General features: G+C 41.1%; 1 protein-coding gene across 2 annotated transcripts in view; it reads left to right on the top strand.

Annotated features, from left to right (window-relative positions):
* The window catches only part of LOC126291940 (serine/threonine-protein phosphatase 6 regulatory ankyrin repeat subunit B-like), a 64,085-nt gene extending 59,196 nt beyond the window's left edge, over positions 1 to 4,889 (top strand). For both annotated transcript variants that reach the window (XM_049985662.1, XM_049985663.1), the window contains exon 2: positions 1,778 to 4,889. In XM_049985662.1, the coding sequence (XP_049841619.1) occupies positions 1,842 to 4,520 (2,679 nt within the window). In that variant the 5' untranslated portion in view covers positions 1,778 to 1,841 and the 3' untranslated portion in view covers positions 4,521 to 4,889. The remainder of the gene's footprint in view (positions 1 to 1,777) is intronic.
* The last annotated feature ends 16,408 nt before the right edge of the window (positions 4,890 to 21,297 follow it).

Below are 21,297 nucleotides of genomic sequence, written 5' to 3' on the forward strand. Positions count from 1 at the left end.
ATAGCTGCTGTTATTTCTCGTTTCAAATCATCAATGGTGGCTGGGAGAGGTGGCCGAAACACCATATCCTTAACATACCCCCATAAGAAAAAATCGCAGGGGTAAGATCAGGGCTTCTTGGAGGCCAGTGGTGAAGTGCTCTGTCACGGGCTGCCTGGCGGCCGATCCATCGCCATGGGTAGTTGACGTTCAGGTAGTTACGGACAGATAAGTGCCAATGTGGTGGCGCTCCATCCTGCTGAAATATGAATTGTTGTGCTTCTTGTTCGAGCTGAGGGAACAGCCAATTCTCTAACATCTCCAGATACTGTAGTCCAGTTACAGCAGCACCTTCGAAGAAAAAGGACCAAAAACTTTATTGGCTGAAATGGCACAAAAAAGGTTAACCTTAGGCGAGTCACGTTCATACCGAGTTGTTTCCCACGGATTCTCAGTGCCCCATATACAGACATAGTGACGGTTGACTTTCCCATTAATGTGGAAAGTTGCTTCATCACTAAACACAATCTTTGAAACGAAAGATTCATCTGTTTCCATTTGAGCAAGGATAAAATCACAGAAATCGATTCTTTTAATCTTATTAATCTTATCAGCTGCAGACAGTGCTTGAACCAATTTCAGACGATAAGGTTTTAGAACTAACCTTTTTCGTAGGACTCTCCATATAGTTGATTGTGGAATTTGCAGCTCTCTGCTAGCTCTGCGAGTCGATTTTCCTGGGCTGCGAACAAATGCTTGCTGGATGCGTGCTACATTTTCATCACTCGTTCTCGGTCGTCGAGAACTTTTCCCTTTGCACAAACACCCATTCTCTGTAAACTGTTCATACCAACGTTTAATACACCACCTATCAAGAGGTTTAACACCATACTTCGTTCGAAATGCACGCTGAACAACTGTCGTCGATTCACTTCTGCCGTACTCAATAACACAAAAAGCTTTCTGTTGAGCGGTCACCATCTTAGCATCAACTGACGCTGACGCCTAGTCAACAGCGCCTCAAGCGAACAAATGTAAAACTAAATGAAACTTTATACCTCCCTTAATTCGCCGACAGATAGTGCTTAGCTCTGCCTTTTGTCGTTGCAGAGTTTTAAATTCCTAAAGTTGTGGTATTCTTTTTGAATCACCCTGTATTATGCATAGAGAATAAGGTTGTTAATTTAGATAGCGCATTTGGCCAATGTCCCAAAAATGGGACGATCTGTAGTTTTTGTTCTAATAAACTGAAAATTTTCGAAACCACTTTTTATTCAATTAATCACTCAATGTAACGTATATATGTATAAAAGTTTGCAAAAAATGATCCGATAGAGTTTTGGCCAGTAATGGGTTAATTTGTCCGTGAAGCTGCAGCTTGCATTCGCGACCGCTGAAACCTCTGAAGTAAGATAAGTGACCAAAACGGAGTCGTTTACATGTTCCATAGTTTCTGACACTCTGTATCTCAGACGTCTTTATACATCCAGCAGTTCAGTCACCAGGAAGAGAACCGTTCCAAAAACGGTCTAAACGTCGGTTTTAGTGTCTCACTGTGAAACAGCATAACACTGAAAACGATTTTTTTCAAAACAGGTAAAAGGTGTTTCTTAGAAAATAAAATGTTGATGAAATTAGTGACGTTCATAGCGCCATGCATATAAAATAACTTAAATGTCTGACGAAGTTAACTTTCTGTTAGATGGCCATTGGTAAAGCTTTTGTGGCAAAAAATACATAAAAATTATAAATTTAATCAGTACCATTGTTCACTCTACAACATCATTACTGTTTACAGGTTGCGAAGCCGCTTATGCTTAAAGTACTGGATGGAGAGAACGTCAACAAGTGTTGGATAAAATATGGAAATGCATCGAGAATCCAGTGGAACTAGTCAGCTGGACGAGGGCAGACACTCAGACTGTTGCCCATCATTGTACTTAGCAACCAACAGCGGTAGCGCAGAACTTGTCAAGTTGCTGGCCTATGAAGTCAAAAACCTTTGGTTGACAAATCGGTATTCTCTCACAGTACTGCACTATACTGGCAATGATGGAAGATTGAAGCGCCTCCTACGTGCAGCTGCTCACAGTATCCCGGTGAGAGGCATCTTTAACACACTTCTGCTTGAGACAGCAAAAAGAGGTAACGCTTTGCGTGTGAGGCACCTGTTGCAAGCGAAAACAGATGGAACAGCGAGGATCACTAACAGTGTCAGTGCCGTGCTATGCACCGTACTGAGCAGCAACCCAGAGAGTTCGAGGTATCTCCCGAAAGTTGGCGTAGATATAGAGGAGAAGGATGGTTCTGGTTTCACACCCCTAAGTTGGGCACCAGAAAAAGACAGTTCAGCATATGTCAGGCTACTGGTGGAAGCATTAGCTGATGTGCACAAAAGGAACAAACATAATCACACACCTATACATTTTGCCAGCCTGTCCAGTGACACGGAGTGTGTGAAACTACTTTTAGAATTTGGTGCAAGGGTGGTAAAAGTGGATAATCGTGGTAACACGCCACTGCACTATGCAGCATCTGTGGGCAACGCTGAAAGTGTGGGGCTGCTGCTCAAGGCTGGGGCATACTTTGAGGAAGTGAATGAAGATGGCCAGACCCCACTACACTTCGCCAGTATGTCCGGTGACACGGAGTGTGTGAAGCGACTTTTAGAATTTGGTGCAAGGGTGGTAAAAGTGGATAATCGTGGTAACACGCCACTGCACTATGCAGCATCTGTGGGCAACGCTGAAAGTGTGGGGCTGCTGCTCAAGGCTGGGGCATACTTTGAGGAAGTGAATGAAGATGGCCAGACCCCACTACATTTCGCCAGTATGTCCGGTGACACGGAGTGTGTGAAGCGACTTTTAGAATTTGGTGCAAGGGTGGTAAAAGTGGATAATCGTGGTAACACGCCACTACACTATGCAGCATCTGTGGGCAACGCTGAAAGTGTGGGGCTGCTGCTCAAGGCCGGTGCATACTTTGAGGAAGTGAATGAAGATGGCCAGACCCCACTACACTTCGCCAGTATGTCCGGTGACACGGAGTGTGTGAAGCGACTTTTAGAATTTGGTGCAAGGGTGGTAAAAGTGGATAATCGTGGTAACACGCCACTGCACTATGCAGCATCTGTGGGCAACGCTGAAAGTGTGGGGCTGCTGCTCAAGACCGGTGCATACTTTGAGGAAGTGAATGAAGATGGCCAGACCCCACTACACTTCGCCAGTATGTCCGGTGACACGGAGTGTGTGAAGCGACTTTTAGAATTTGGTGCAAGGGTGGTAAAAGTGGATAATCGTGGTAACACGCCACTGCACTATGCAGCATCTGTGGGCAACGCTGAAAGTGTGGGGCTGCTGCTCAAGGCTGGGGCATACTTTGAGGAAGTGAATGAAGATGGCCAGACCCCACTACACTTCGCCAGCATGTCTGGTGACACGGAGTGTGTGAAGCGACTTTTAGAATTTGGTGCAAGGGTGGTAAAAGTGCATAATCGTGGTAACACGCCACTGCACTATGCAGCATCTGTGGGCAACGCTGAAAGTGTGGGGCTGCTGCTCAAGGCCGAGGCATACTTTGAGGAAGTGAATGAAGATGGCCAGACCCCACTACATTTCGCCAGTATGTCTGGTGACACCGAGTGTGTGAAGCGACTTTTAGAATTTGGTGCAAGGGTGGTAAAAGTGGATAATCGTGGTAACACGCCACTGCACTATGCAGCATCTGTGGGCAACGCTGAAAGTGTGGGGCTGCTGCTCAAGGCCGGTGCATACTTTGAGGAAGTGAATGAAGATGGCCAGACCCCACTACACTTCGCCAGTATGTCTGGTGACACGGAGTGTGTGAAGCGACTTTTAGAATTTGGTGCAAGGGTGGTAAAAGTGGATAATCGTGGTAACACACCACTGCACTATGCAGCATCTGTGGGCAACGCTGAAAGTGTGGGGCTGCTGCTCAAGACTGGGGCATACTTTGAGGAAGTGAATGAAGATGGCCAGACCCCACTACACTTCGCCAGTATGTCCGGTGACACGGAGTGTGTGAAGCGACTTTTAGAATTTGGTGCAAGGGTGGTAAAAGTGGATAATCGTGGTAACACGCCACTGCACTATGCAGCATCTGTGGGCAACGCTGAAAGTGTGGGGCTGCTGCTCAAGGCCGGTGCATACTTTGAGGAAGTGAATGAAGATGGCCAGACCCCACTACATTTCGCCAGTATGTCTGGTGACACCGAGTGTGTGAAGCGACTTTCAGAATTTGGTGCAAGGGTGGTAAAAGTGGATAATCGTGGTAACACGCCACTGCACTATGCAGCATCTGTGGGCAATGCTGAAAGCGTGAAGCTGCTGCTCAAGGTCGGGGCGTACCCCGAGCAAGTTAATAAAGACGGGCAAACTCCACTTCATGTTGTTGGCATGTCCGTAGACATACAGAGTGTGAGACCAGTTTTGAAAGCCTGTTCCGTACTCGCAACACGTAACAATCATTACAACATACCTATGTACTGTGCAGCAGTAAAGGGCATGACCAAGAGGTATTAAGCTACTGTGGAGGTTGTTTGAAGAAGCTATAGCTGATTCACAGTTGAAAATTACTTACTTTTGAACACCCTTTTTCAGTGCTGTGTTATGTGGCAATAAAAGGACCAGAGCTACAAGCGATGCATAAGTTTGGTAATACATTCTTTCATCGTTCCAGCTGACATGTAGCATGGAAATCGTTTTACTGCCAGTGAGGGAAGGTGATATTGTGGACATGAGAAGCAGCATGCTGTGTAGGCACACTTTGTTCTAACATAACTTGACCTAACATAATACATTTTCTTTGTTTTTCTTCCTCCTGTGTATTTCTAATGTAATGGGAGTGAGCTACGAATGAATGTTGTAAAATATTACAAGATTCTGATATTATTTTTTTCTTCTCTATCACTTGACTGCATGGGCATATATTGATTAAAGATGCAATTATTAGATAATGAAGTAGCACACTATGAAAGGAGTGATGGAACATCACACCCTAGGAGTTAACAACCACTAGGTAGCAGTGAAAGAACCAGAGAAAATTGAGGCACTGGCAACTACAAGAGCTCAAGGCACAGACACAACATTTTGAGGAAAATAGATGTCTGTGAAAATCAGATTTGTAGGCAAACAACTGGCCCCCACTTGATGTTTAACCAAGTCACAACATCCTTTATCTCCTAAGAAAAAGTATTGCATTTTATCTAGTAAAATTTTCATTAATTAATTTTGGTTAATATTTAGGATTACTATTATTAATGTTAATTCACATAAGTTTCATATAAAGGCTGGTGACAGTAGTCTTTGTTTTGAGAAGTGTCAAGTTTCTAATTTATAAAAATGAGAAAGTAGATAACAGGTGGTAAATGCACACACAAAATTATGATATACTTCATCATTTCATGGTTCTCGTTATCACCATTTTTGTGATCACATTCTGTGGCTTGCAGTTGACAATCTAACTCTGATTACAAAGTTCGTTAGTTATGTGTTCCATCGATCAGTCTCACAGTAACTGTTATGATGTGGAATGTGCCAAGTGCATAAGAAATGCATATATGAAGGTAGGTTTTTTAAGGTTAAAGGTTTTGTTACGCATTCCATGTCATTAAATGACACAAAATACAAATATTATACCTATATACTTATTTATTCCTATACAAAAATTCATCTATTGTATAGGAGGAGTTGTCAAGATAAGATTTCAGTTTATTGTTAAAACTGTTACTGCTGTATGTCTGACATTGTATTTCATCTGGTGATTTTTCAAAGGGTTTTACAGCAGGATGTATTGCCCCTTTCTGTGCCAAAGATAGGTTAACTAGAGGATAGCGTTAAGTCTTTCTTCTGGTATTATAATCATGAATGTCACTGTTGTTTTTAAAGTGGTCTATGTTCTTGACAACAAATTTCATTACTGAGTAAATGTACTGTGAGGCTATTGTAAAAATTCATCTTTTAAGCAGATGCCCATGAGATGTGTAATTATGAGCCCCACACATTACTCTAACCACTTTCTTTTGAGCAGCGAATACTTTTTACCTAAGAGTTGAGATACCCCAAAATACACTCCTGGAAATTGAAATAAGAACACCGTGAATTCATTATCCCAGGAAGGGGAAACTTTATTGACACATTCCTGGGGTCAGATACATCACATGATCACACTGACAGAACCACAGGCACATAGACAGGCAACAGAGCATGCACAATGTCGGCACTAGTACAGTGTATATCCACCTTTCGCAGCAATGCAGGCTGCTATTCTCCCATGGAGACGATCGTAGAGATGCTGGATGTAGTCCTGTGGAATGGCTTGCCATGCCATTTCCACCTGGCGCCTCAGTTGGACCAGCGTTCGTGCTGGACGTGCAGACCGCGTGAGACGACGCTTCATCCAGTCCCAAACATGCTCAATGGGGGACAGATCCGGAGATCTTGCTGGCCAGGGTAGTTGACTTACACCTTCTAGAGCACGTTGGGTGGCACGGGATACATGCGGACGTGCATTGTCCTGTTGGAACAGCAAGTTCCCTTGCCGGTCTAGGAATGGTTGAACGATGGGTTCGATGACGGTTTGGATGTACCGTGCACTATTCAGTGTCCCCTCGACGATCACCAGAGGTGTACGGCCAGTGTAGGAGATCGCTCCCCACACCGTGATGCCGGGTGTTGGCCCTGTGGGCCTCGGTCGTATGCAGTCCTGATTGTGGCGCTCACCTGCACGGCGCCAAACACGCATACGACCATCATTAGCACCAAGGCAGAAGCGACTCTCATCGCTGAAGACGACACGTATCCATTCGTCCCTCCATTCACGCCTGTCGCGACACCACTGGAGGCGGGCTGCACGATGTTGAGGCGTGAGCGGAAGACGGCCTAACGGTGTGGGGGACCGTAGCCCAACTTTCATGGTGACGGTTGCGAATGGTCCTCGCCGATACCCCAGGAGCAACAGTGTCCCTAATTTGCTGGGAAGTGGCGGTGCGGTCCCTTACGGCACTGCGTAGGATCCTACGGTCTTGGCGTGCATCCGTACGTCGCTGCGGTCCGCTCCGAGGTCGACGGGCACGTGCACCTTCCGCCGACCACTGGCGACAACATCGATGTACTGTGGAGACCTCACGCCCCACGTGTTGAGCAATTCTGCGGTACGTCCACCCGCCCTCCCGCATGCCCACTATACGCCCTCGCTCAAAGTCCGTCAACTGCACATACGGTTCACGTCCACGCTGTTGCGGCATGCTACCAGTGTTAAAGACTGCGATGGAGCTCCGTAAGCCACGGCAAACTGGCTGACACTGACGGCGGCGGTGCACAAATGCTGCGCAGCTAGCGCCATTCGACGGCCAACACCGCGGTTCCTGGTGTGTCCGCTGTGCCGTGCGTGTGATCATTGCTTGTACAGCCCTCTCGCAGTGTCCGGAGCAAGTATGGTGGGTCTGACACACCGGTGTCAATGTGTTCTTTTTTCCATTTCCAGGAGTGTATTATTCTGTATGGTATCGGAGAGTGAACGTATGCAAAGTATGTTAGCTTGCTAATTTCTATATCCTCAAAATTAGTAATTACTCCGATTACAAAAGCTGCTGAACATAGTCGCTATAGTGATCCAAAATATGAATTTTCCGATTAAGATTCTTATCTATATGTACATCCAAAAACGTAGTATGCTCTACCCTGGCTACTGACTTCTGTTGATGTGTTATATTTATTGAAGGAACTGTACTCCTTACAGTAGAAAATTGGATGAACTGTGTTTTTTAAAAGTTCAGAGCAAGCCTATTTCCAGAAAACCAATCCATATCTTTTCCAAAGAAATTCTTTGTATCATTTTATATTGGGGTTTCTTTCACTGGATTAATAAAGATGCTTTCATCCTCAGCAAACAGCGTCAGTTTAGCTTCTTGTTTCACATAAGCAGGGAGGTCATTCAAGTATATCAAAAACAGGAGGGGACCCATGATTGTACTCTGGGGAACACATAATATAATTTCACCCCAGTTAGATGAAGTGGAAAGCTTCCTGAAATCACTCAAGCCATATAAAGAAACTTTTTGCTTTCTGTTCTGTAGATATGATGTAAGCCACTCATATGCTGATCCATTTATACAATAGAACTGTAATTTCTGTAACATAATGGCATGGTTCACACAATCAAACACTTTGTATAAGTCGCAGAAAATTCATATTGGTGACATTTTACTATTTAAAAACTGTTACGTCGGCAGTGAAATTGTATATTGCTGTCTTTAGTGGAACAGAATTTTTGAAATCCAAACTGTGATTTACAAAGTATCCCATTACTGCTGAGATGGCTAAACACTTTGAGTACATTACTTTTTCTACAATTTTTGAAATGCTGTGATCAAGGATACTGGCTGGTAATTATTGACATGTGTGGTGTCCTCTTTTTTGTCGAGAGGCTTTACAATGGCATATTTTAACCTGTCTGAGAAAATACCTCGAGTTAGTGATGCGTTACAGATGTGACTCAGAACATCAACTGTAATTGCTATGCACTATTTTAATGTCTTGTTAGAGATGTCATCTACTACAACAGAACATTTATTTTTCAAAGATTTAATGATTTTTCCTCATTTCACAAGACATCGTTAGTCTGACTATGATTTCTCAAAACTGACTCTTCCATGTACTGCATGGCTTTTTTCTTTTGAACTATTCTCACCAGATTTTTCACCTACACTAAAGAAATGGTTGTTAAATACATTAGCTACTTGTGTACTGTTTGTTAAGATGGTCTCATTCTCTTTAATAATAATAATAATAATAATAATAATAATAATAATAATAATAATAATAATAATAATAATAATAATAATAATAATGACAATAACTTTCTGCCCCAGTGGCTACTTTTCCTGTTTCTCTTCTAACAACATTCCATACTGATGATTTCATTGCCTGTTGTCAATTTCATCCGTAATATACGTGTTTTTATTTTCTGATAACTTTTCTCAGTATGTTACAATAATTTTTATTGTGTAAGATTACTTTTGGGTCTTTGCTATTTCTTGCTCCCTCATGGAATTTTCTTTTCCTTTCTGAAGACACTTAAATGCCTATAGTGATCCAAGATTTCTTTGAAAACTGTTTGGTGTTGTATTTAATATTTTTTGGGTGGGCAACAGTGTTGAAAAAGGTATATAAATTTATCAAGAAGTATGTTGCATTTATCTTTGGCATTTGGCTCATTATATCACATCACCCCTGCTATACAGGTGTTGTTGTTGTTGTTTTCAGTCCTGAGACTGGTTTGATGCAGCTCTCCGTGCTACTCTATCCTGTGCAAGCTGCTTTATCTCCCAGTACCTACTGCAACCTACATCCTTCTGAATCTGCTTAGTGTATCCATCTCTTGGTCTCCCTCTACGATTTTTACCCTCCATGCTGTCCTCCCATGCTAAATTTGTGATCCCTTGATGCCTCAAAACATGTCCTACCAACCGATCCCTTCTTCTAGTCAAGTTGTGCCAAAAACTTCTCTTCTCCCCAATCCTATTCAATACCTCCTCATTAGTTACGTGATCTACCCATCTAATCTTTAGCATTCTTCTGTGGCACCACATTTCGAAAGCTTCTATTCTCTTCTTGTCCAAACTAGTTATCGTCCATGTTTCACTTCCATACATGGCTACACTCGAAACAAATACTTTCAGAAACGACTTCCTGATACATAAATCTATATTCGATGTTCACAAATTTCTCTTCTTCAGAAACGCTTTCCTTGCCATTGCCAGTCTACATTTTATATCCTCTATACTTCGACCATCATCAGTTATTTTACTTCGTAAATAGCAAAACTCCTTTACTACTTTAAGTGTCTCATTTCCTAATCTAATTCCCTCAGCATCACCCGATTTAATTTGTTTACATTCCATTATCCTCGTTTTGCTTTTGTTTATGTTCATCTTATAGCCTCTTTTCAAGACACTGTCCATTCCGTTCAACTGCTCTTCCAAGTCCTTTGCCGTCTCTGACAGAATTACAATGTCATCGGCGAACCTCAAAGTTTTTACTTCGTCTCCATGAATTTTAATACCTACTCCAAATTTTTTTGTTTCCTTTACTGCTTGCTCAATATACAGATTGAATAGCATCGGGGAGAGGCTACAAACCTCTCTCACTCCCTTCCAAATCACTGCCTCCCTTTCATGTCCCTCGACTCTTATAACTGCCATCTGCTTTCTGTACAAATTGTAAATAGCCTTTATCTCCCTGTAGTTTACCCCTGCCACCTTCAGTATTTGAAAGAGAGTATTCCAATCAACATTGTCAAAGGCTTTCTGTAAGTCTACAAATGCTAGAAACGTAGGTTTGCTTTTCCTTAATCTTTCTTCTAAGATAAGTCTTAGGGTCAGTATTGCCTCACGTGTTCAAACATTTCTACGGAATCCAAACTGATCTGCCCGAGGTCGGCTTCTACCAGTTTTTCCATTCGTCTGTAAACAATTCGCGTTAATAATTTGCAGTTGGGACTTGTTAAACTTATAGTTCAGTAATTTTCACATCTGTCAACACCTGCTTTCTTTGGTATTGGAATTAGTATATTATTCTTGAAGTCTGAGGGAATTTCGCCTGTTTCATACATCTTGCTTACCAGATGGTAGAGTTTTGTCTGGACTGGCTCTCCCAAGACTGTCAGTAGTTCTAATGGAATGTTGTCTACTCCTGGGGCCTTGTTTCGACTCAGGTCTTTCAGTGCTCTGTCAAACTCTTCATGCAGTATCGTATCTCCCATTTCGTCTTCACCTACATTCTCCTCCATTTCCATAATATTGTTCTCAAGTACATCGCCCTTGTAAGACCCTCTATATATTTCTTCCACCTTTCTGCTTTCCCTTCTTTGATTAGAACTGGGTCTCCATCTGAGCTCTTGATATTCACGCAAGTGGTTCTCCTTTCTCCAAATGTCTCTTTAATTTTGCTGTAGGCAGTATCTATCATACCCCTAGTGAGATAAGCTTCTACATCCTTACATTTGTCCTCTAGCCATCCCTGCTTAGCCATTTTGCACTTCCTGTCGATCTCATTTTTGAGACGTTTGTATTCCTTTTTGCCTGCTTCATTTACTGCATTTTTATATTTTCTCCTTTCATCAATTAAATTCAATATTTCTTCTGTTACCCAAGGATTTCTAGTAGCCATCGTCTTTTTACCTACTTTATCCTCTGCTGCCTTCACTACTTCATTCCTCAGAGCTTCTTCTTCTACTGTATTTCTTTCCCCCATTCCTGTCAATTGTTCCCATTATGCTCTCCTTGAAACTCTGTACAACCTCTGGTTCTTTCAGTTTATCCAGGTCCCATCAACTTAAATTACCACCTTTTATTTGTTTCTTCAGTTTTAATCTACAGTTCATAGCCAATAGATTGTGGTCAGAGTCCACATCTGCTCATGGAAATGTCCTAAAATTTAAAACCTGGTTCCTAAATCTCTGTCTTACCATTATATAATCTATCTGATACCTTTTAGTATCTCCAGGATTCTTCCATGTATACAACCTTCTTTTATGATTCTTGAACCAAGTGTTAGCTATGATTAAGTTATGCTCTGTGCAAAATTCTACCAGACGGCTTCCTCTTTCATTTCTTAGCCCCAATCCATAATCACCTACTATGTTTCCTTCTTTCCCTTTTCCTATTGATGAATTCCAGTCACCCATGACTGTTAAATTTTCGTCTCCCTTCACTACCTGAATAATTTCTTTTATCTCATCATACATTTCATCATTTTCTTCATCATCTGCAGAGCTAGTTGGCATATAAACTTGTACTACTGTAGTAGGCATGGGCTTTGTGTCTATCTTGGCCACAATAATATGTTCACTATGCTGTTTGTAGTAGCTTACCCGCATTCCTATTTTCCTATTCATTATTAAACCTACTCCTGCATTACCCCTATTTGATTTTGTGTTTATAACCCTGTATTCACCTGACCAAAAGTCTTGTTCCCCTGTCACCGAAATTCACTAATTCCCACTATATCTAACTTTAGCCTATCTATTTCCCTTTTTAAATTTTCTAACCTACTTGCCCGATTAAGGGATCTGACATTCCACGCTCCAATCCGTACAATCCGTAGAACGCCAGTTTCCTTTCTCCTGATTTTATATATATATATATATATATATATATATATATATATATATATATATATATATATATATATATATATTGGAAAATCCTCGTAACAACTAAGCAGCGCTGAGCAACCAAATTATGCTTTGTGCTTTGGCACTGAAGGAAATGAATATGAGCGAAATCACTGAGACAGCTTGTCGTATATGCTCATACATACAATGTGGGCCTGCAGCATAGATAAAGCTGGTACACCATAAGATCAACAGATACCATAAAATTGACGACAATGTGCTTCAGACCCTTTTGGTTTTTAGCAATTGAATTAATCTTGTAAGTGGAAAACTCGATTTTACGCAGATCAGCGACGGACTTCTGAAAATTATATGATAGTGAGGTTGGCTGGTTTTGGAGCAAAAAGTGAACCTAGAAAACAAGTCTGAAAATTGTGTACTAGGTATATGTTAATTGCACGTCAAAATTTTAAATAGCTATATTTATAGTTAGTAACGAATGCTAATATGCATTTATTTTTCATTTAATACAGATTCTTCGAGTAATATTAATAATGTATCAAGTAAACTGAAATTTTATCATTTTTTTAATTATGTCAGAAACCGAAACAATTTTATAGCAAATCACCTGTTGTCTGGCGACTAATGGTAATTATTGTCTACAACAGTCTCCTAAAAGATGAAATCTCGTTGGCATAGTGCAGGTCAGCTATGAAGTGCGATCCCATTGTGCCATTGTGATTGAAAATTTGAAACAGATTCAGTTCAGCCGTGACATCATACATCGAATTTTTTAAATTTTTATTTCAGTGTTTTCTTTAGATCTACTCCATATTAGGTCTCATTTTTAATATCTTTTGTGTTTTGATTGATTACAAAGTTGTCTAAGCATAGTAGTAGTAGTAGTAGTAGTAGTAGTAGTAGTAGTAGTAGTAATAATAAACCCCATAGAGGCCCGGGAAAAGGATAGGCCTCCGATATGTTCTGCCAGTCGTAAAACGCGACGAAAAGCACAAACCACTAATAGGGCTAACCCCCCCCCCCCCTTTAGTGTGATAAGTTGGTTCAGGACAAAACTAAAGAAGCCTCGGACAAGCGCCGTCATGGTCGGGGACGACGTTTGAACCCTATGCCCGCCCACAATCGTAACAACACTGCTAGCCAACTGGAAAATGATTTAAATCCAAATAGAGGTGTTTTGCAGGATATGCTTCCTGCAGCCACCCTAGAAGGAAAACAAAGACAGAGGATGAGATGGTCAGATAAAGTTAATCGACACCCCATGTTCTGTTATTACCAAGCAACAAACCTAGGAACCAACACAACTGGATTCAGATCACAAGTATAAACAACATTTATTATCAGATACCCAGAATTAAAATTTTTAATAGAACAACGACTAGCTGGTCAGATCTGTGTAATAATAAAAAATAACAGGATGCCTCAGTCACAATTAGAAAACATCAAACAACAAGTACAACAAATACTGGAACAAAATAATGCGCAATCATAAGAAGAAGAAAATACAGTAATGGACTCAAACAACCAAGAGCAAACAAACAAAGAACAACACGCATCAATTAAACAATCAGAAGAAAACGAAATCTTAACACAGCCACCAGAACAAGCACAAATCGAACACAAAGTGACATACATGTAAGATATAGAAGAAAAATTTCAGCTGATAAATATAGAATACAAAGACACAAACACAGACATTAGACCATTCTTGCATAGACCACCAAAAAACCCACAAGTGGAAACAACAATAACAACTGTCACCACAATCATACACAACAAAATAAATGGAAAAAAAACTATGGAAGAGTTACAACTACTGATTTATATAGGAGCACTCACTACACTAAATATACACACTAGGCAGAGATCAGAACCAACCAACACACAGAAGCATGGCCACACAGGCTACAGATAAGGATGGAAAAAACTTAGAAAAGACATCAGACAGCAACACAATTTATAAGAAATGAAATATCAGACAAAAACAAAAATAGGTGAGGTAAAATCTCACAACAAGAAGCGATAGAGCAATTAGATGAAAAGAAGCAGAAATTACAAGCATTGGCCAAACGACTTAAAAGATACAAAAAAGAGAGAAAATAGAAGGAAACAAACCCAAACATTCAATACAAACCAAAAGAAATTTTACCAGACAATAGATAACACAAACATTAAAATAGACAATCCACCAAATATAACAGACATGAAACACTTCTGGAGCAACATATGGTCAAACCCGGTACAACATAACAAGCATGCACAGTGGATACAAGCAGAAACAGATACATACAAGATGATACCACAAATGCCTGAAGTAATAATTTTGCAACATGAAGTCACCCAAACAATTAATTCTACTCACAATTGGAAAGACCATGGAAAAGATAAAATAGCAAATTTATGGTTAAAGAAGCTCACTGCAACACATTCACATCTAACTAAATTATTTAAGTCACATTGCACACCCATACACATTCCCTGATACCCTTACACATGGAATAACTTATCTGAAACCTAAAGATCAAGCAGATGGTTCAAATGGCTCTGAGCACTATGGGACTTAACATCTTAGGTCAACAGTCCCCTAGAGCTTAGAACTAGTTAAACCTAACTAACCTAACCTAAGAACATCACACACATCCATGCCTGAGGCAGGATTCGAACCTGCGACCGTAGCAGTCGCGCGGTTCTGGATTGCGCGCCTAGAACCGCGAGACCACCGCGGCCGGAGATAAAGCAGACGCAGCAAACTCAGCTAAATATCGCCCCATAACATGCCTACCAACAATATACAAAATATTCAGTAATTACACAGAAATTAATGACACTTACAACACAGAACAAAATTACAAATCGAGAACAAAGAGGCTGTTGCAAAGGAGTACGAGGATGTAAAGAGCAACTGATAATAAATGCAGAGGTGACATATCAACCCAAAACTAAACAAAGGTCGCTGCACTATGCATACATTATCAAAAAGCTTTTGATAAGTGTACCCCACTCATGGTTACTACAAATACTGGAAATATACAAAGTAGATCCTAAAATGATACAGTTCCTAAACATAGTAATGAAAAATTGGAAACCACACTTAATATCCAAACAAATTCAAATAATATCACATCACAACCAATACAGATTAAGTGTGGAATATTCCAAGGAGACTCAATAATCCCTTTCTGGTTCTGCCTTGCTCTGAACCCACTATCCAACATGCCAAATAATACAAATTATGGATACAATATTACTGGAACATACCCACACCAAATCACACATTTGCTATACATGGATGATCTAAAACTACTAGCAGCAACAACTCAACAACTCAACAACTTAACCAATTACTAAAGATAAGACATATTCAGCAATGATATAAATATGGCTTTTGGAACAGACAAATGTAAGAAAAATAGCATAGTCAAGGGAAAACACACTAAACAAGAAGATTACATATTGGATAACCACAGCGACTCCATAGAAGCGATGGAAAAAACATATGCCTATAAATATCTAGGATACAGACGAAAAATAGGAATAGATAATACAAATATTAAAGAAGAACTAAAAGAAAAATATAGACAAAGATTAACAAAAATACTGAAAACAGAACTGACAGCAAGAAACAAGACAAAAGCTATAAATACTTACGCTATACCAATATTGACCTACTTATTTGGAGTAGTGAAAGGGAGTAACACAGACCTAGAAGCACTCCTTACACTTACACGATCACAATGCCACAAATATAGAATACATCACATACATTGAGCAACGGAAAGATTCACATTAAGCAGAAAGGAAGGGGATTTATCGACATAAAAAACCTCCATTATGGACAAGTAGACAATTTAAGAAAATTCTTTCTAGAACGGGCAGAAACTAGCAAAATACACAAAGCAGTCACTCATATAAATACATCGGCTACACCACTGCGATTTCATAACCACTTCTATAACCCTGTAGATCACATAACATCAACAGATACGAAGAAAGTAAATTGGAAAAAGAAAACACTACATGGCAAGCACCCGTATCATCTAACACAGCCACACATCGATCAAGATGCATCCAACACAAATCGATCAAGACGCTAAGAAAAGGCAATATATACAGTGACAGAAGGATTCATGATTGCAATACAGGATCAAACAATAAACACCAGATATTACAGCAAGCATATTATTAAAGATCCCAATACCACAACAGGTAAATGCAGACTTTGCAAACAACAAATAGAAACAGCAGATCACATCACAAGCGGATGTACAATACTAGCAAATACAAAATACTCCAGAAGACATGACAGTGCAGCAAAAATAATACATCAACAGCTTGCCTTACAACATAAACTAATAAAACAACACGTTCCCACATACAAGTATGCACCACAAAATGTACTGGAGAATGATGAATATAAATTATACTGGAACAGAACCATTATAACAGATAAAACACCACCACATTACAAACCTGACATCATACTCACCAATAAAAAGAAGAAATTAACACAACTAATCGAAATATCCATACCCAATACAAGAAATGTACAAAAGAAAACAGGAGAAAAAATTGAAAAATACATCCAACTGGCTGAAGAAGTCAAGGATAAAGTTGATATTATACCAATTATACTATCAACTACAGGAGTCATACCACACAATATCCACCAGTTCATCAATGCAATACAGCTACATCCAAACTTATATATACAACTACAGAAATCAGTAATTATTGATGCATGTTCAATTACCCGAAAGTTCCTAAATGCAGTATAACATATACTGTACAGTTAAAAGGAAGTCGCGCTTGATCAAGGTCCGCATCACTTTCTATTCTTGACCAACCACAATGTCTGAGAAAAGAAAGAAAAACAACAACAGTAAAAAAGAATGTCATTATATTCATAATGTCTGTTCCAAAAGCCATATTTATATCATTGCTGAATATGTCTTATCTTTAGTAATTGGTTAAGTTGTTGAGTTGTTGCTGCTAGTAGTTTTAGATCATCCATGTATAGCAAATGTGTGATTTGGTGTGGGTATGTTCCAGTGACAGCCTTTCGCTCCCTGTATTTTACCCCTGCCACCTTTAGAATTTGAAAGAGAGTATTCCAGTCAACATGTGTTATGATGATATTATTACGACGACGATATGTTATTGACATAGAGATATGATAAATGATCAATACGAAAAGTGGTTGTATATGTGAATGTGAGTACCAGAATGCCGATGGAAATTTTTGGTCACTGTTATTGATGAGATTTCGATCTTACACACTTCCTCCGTAATTTATCGACCTGTGTAATATTTTTATTTGTAAGAAACTGTCATTGCTGTCGTCAGTAGTTTGGTAGAGAGTATATGTGGCCTTGATGTTATGCTCTCCTCTGCTGTCCTGCACGATAGCCTCCTTGGCATTAAGCAATTGTTGTGTTGCCTGTCAACTTTAATGGTGTCGCTTCAGCCACTTCTAAGCTCACTGCACTCCCGCAAGCACTCGCACAGCAGTAGCAGAGAGAGGCCGTTGACCTCGCCATTAACATTTCTTTGCAGAATACACCACAAACACCGAGCGAAGTGGTTAGCACACTGGACTCGCATTCGGGAGGACGACGATTCAATCCGGCGTCTGGCTATCCTGACTTAGGTTTTCCGTGATTTCCATAAATCGCTCCAGGCAAATGCCGGGATGGTTCCTTTTAAAGGGCACGGCTGACTTCCTTCCCCGTCCTTCCCTAATCCGATGAGGCCGATGACCTAGCTGTTTGGTCTCTTCCCTCAAAGAATCCAATCCAGTCCACACCACAAACACGACATACACTATTACTTGTAAACATATGACTACACTTTGGAGTTTGTACTTTTTGCTACTTACTGAAATGCTTATCAGTTGATGAGAAATATTCTTACGTTTACACACCTGATTATGACAAAGTGTCTATCTTCGCGAGTGAGAGAATTTCTACTGATTTACTGAATGCCACATGACTGTTGAATGATGTTTTTACGAGTGCAAGTCAATTATTATCCGCAATTTAGTTATATTTTTGAAGTACTGTCGTTTTTCGTTGATGACGCATCTATGTCTATTTGTTGTTATATCTTTGCAATTTTCAAGCTGCTAGGTTAGTTTCATTATCGCTGCTGCGCTGTGAATCGTGGCTGCTCTGCTGTCTGTTTGCACCACTGAAGAGCAACGTTCCTTGTTGTTGGAAGACATATCAGGGGCTGAAATTCATCGAAGACTTTCGGTACGGTATGGGAACAGTGTTTGGCCACTATGGAGTGTCTACTAATGGATTGGAAAAATTCCGAAATGGTCGCACAAGTGTTACGCACGATGAAGGAGACGGACGACCGTTTACCGTCACAAATGAAGAAACCATTGAGCATTCACGTGAAATGATTCTCTTAGACGATTAAATATTGACAAAGTGGCACATTGTCTGCAACTTAGTCACGGTTCTGCCTACGAAATCATCCACAACAGACTTGGGTGTCATATAGTTTGGGCGAGATGCGTCCGAAAACAACTCGCACAGTTGCATAACCAAACGCACTTGGACGTCCGTAAAAAAAAAATAAAAATAAAAAAAAAATAAAAAATAAAAAAATAAAGTTTGGATCGCTGTGGTAACGAAGGGGACAACTTCTTATACGGGATCATTACTGGTGAGGAAATGTGGATCCATCATTACGAGCTGGAGAGTAAACGGTAGAGTATGGAATGGGAACATCCAAATTGGCCATGCAAGAAAAAGTTCAAGATCCAACCATCTGCAGGAAAACTAATGCTTACGCTTTTTTTGGGATGCACAAGGTCCAGTACTGGAACATTATAGTGAAAGGGACAAACCTGTAAACAATGTATCTTACAGTGAGATGCTTACTGCAGGCTACAGCTGCAATTCGAAGCAAACGCCGAGGATTGCTGTCAAAAGGTGTGTTGTTGCGCACTGCTAAAACGCTCCAGAAACTCAAATTCGAAGTACTGGATCATCCTCCATATAGTTCCGATCTTGCCCCCCCCCCTCTGAAGATTACTTGTTTGGTCCACTCAAACAGGCCGTCGGTTTGCCTCGGACGAAGCAGTGAAAGAAGTGGTGCATTCCTAGCTCGCAGCTCAACCAAGAACCTTCTTTTATAAGGGCATCAGGAAGCTTGTATAACGATGGACCAAGTGGATTGAAACGCAAGGAGACTACGTCGAAAAATGATGATCTTGTAAGTTTCCTATTTTTTTAAAATAAAACTTTATAACTACTTTGTGAATAATAATTGACTTACCCTCATATGTTTTGCTTTGTACATAATTGTTTATTTTATTTGATATCCGGTTCCTAGCTGCACTGCAGCATTGGTTTTATAAAATAAAATTAAATACATATGCTAATGTGGACACTTTCTGTAAACAGATTTCATAAAGAAGAAATTTATGATCCACATTCCTGAAAAAAAGAGCACTTGGAAAGGAAAGGACGATAGGAAACTGAAGAGGCTAGTAACAGCAACTGCATACATATTTTTCTTTTCAAGGGCTTTGTAATTTTGTGTTAGAATAAGTTGCTGAGGTGCATCGCTGTAGTGTTAGATGTGACATAGAATCGTGTATTGCTGTGGCCTTCTCCACCAGACATCACGGCGCCTAGAGTATCAGCAACCAAACTGACAGCCTGCAGCCGCGGGTTGCCCGCTTCGCAGGCACACTGAACCACTACACAACTGATAGGCAATATTGATGAACTCCACCACCACCAGCACAGCAAAGACACCAGGGGCCACTACCAGCCCACATAAGCATGAGGAATAGGTCGCTGCAGATCCCGGAACTATTTTCACACGTAAAACCACATGATGGAAAATAGTTCTGAGATATTCATCCGCCGAAGCGCTATAAAGGCCGGCGCTCAGCCGCACATCGGCAGTTCATCGACCGCCAGCAGACGTGGTTAGCTGCCACCCTGACAGCCCAACTTGGATCTTCTCGCTGATCTCTGGATTAGGCTCAGTATATCGGAGAAGTCTCTGGTGGAGACTAGTAGGAAATTATTTCAGTTGTTTTCTGTATTATTCTTGTATGTAGTTGTGATTCGAAGATGGATCACTGTTTTGAGTTGGTGTTTTACTTGGAGAATTTGATTTGGTTAATTGATCAGTCCAATAAATTGTTTTCGTACTTTGATCGTTAGTTTCTTCTGCTTACGCAGACATATCAGTGGCAGCGAGTTGGTTCATAGTTTTCACGCGTTTGTTGTTTGTTGTCCTCTATGGCAGAGGATATTCCTGGAATCGATCAGACCTCGGCACGTGTCCTCGCGCTTTTAGCGAGTATCTGGCAGATGAATGAACTTATTATTCAGCAATTGCAGCCTCTGTCCGCTGTGTCCCGCGGGTCTCAGGCACCGAGTGCTCCATCCTCCGCTTCCCCACTCGTGCTCGTGGGGCTGCGAGCCACACCTCCCGCTTTTGCTAAGTTTGACCAGTCTTGGGAGCCTTGGGGCAATTATGTAGCATGGTTGGAACAACATTTTTGGCGCATGACGTCTTTGGAGACGTGCAGAGGCACGCTTTTTTTCTTGCCTATGTCAGTCCGGAAATATATCATCTGTTGCAGCAGTTGCACCCCGACACTAGAGCCACACGCTCTCTCATCGAACACTTCGAGTTTGTTGGAGTATTTTGATTCTCAGGTCCACGTGGCAGGTGCCCATCACAAGTTTTTTTGTTGTCAGAAGCCCCACTCCCAATCTTACAAGGAGTGGACTGCCACACTTCAAGGCCTCTCCTGGGACTGTCGGTATTTTTGTGGTAACCCCTCGTGTAAACAGTCGTGTGGTTCAGAGCTCATTCGGGACATGCTTCTCGTACATGCTCCGGATGACTCCTTGTGGACTGACCTTCTTAAGTTGAAGGATCCCTCGTTGGATACTTGCTTAAATGTTGTCTGTGCTCATGAGCAGTCAACTCCTCATCGAGTAAGTTGTTTCTCCCTGCGCAGGTCTTTGTCGCACACACGTCACGGCGCCAGTACGCCTCACAGGGGTCACGCAGGTCCCCCCCTGTCCGGAGGGCCGTCCCCCATTCCTGGAACCAGGGGATGTGGCCGCTCCACCACCGGACCAGCTGCAGCAACGGCGGCGTCAGCTGTCCCAGCCACAACAG

This window comes from Schistocerca gregaria, chromosome 9 (assembly GCF_023897955.1).
Source record: "Schistocerca gregaria isolate iqSchGreg1 chromosome 9, iqSchGreg1.2, whole genome shotgun sequence".
Classification (NCBI taxonomy): domain Eukaryota; kingdom Metazoa; phylum Arthropoda; class Insecta; order Orthoptera; family Acrididae; genus Schistocerca; species Schistocerca gregaria.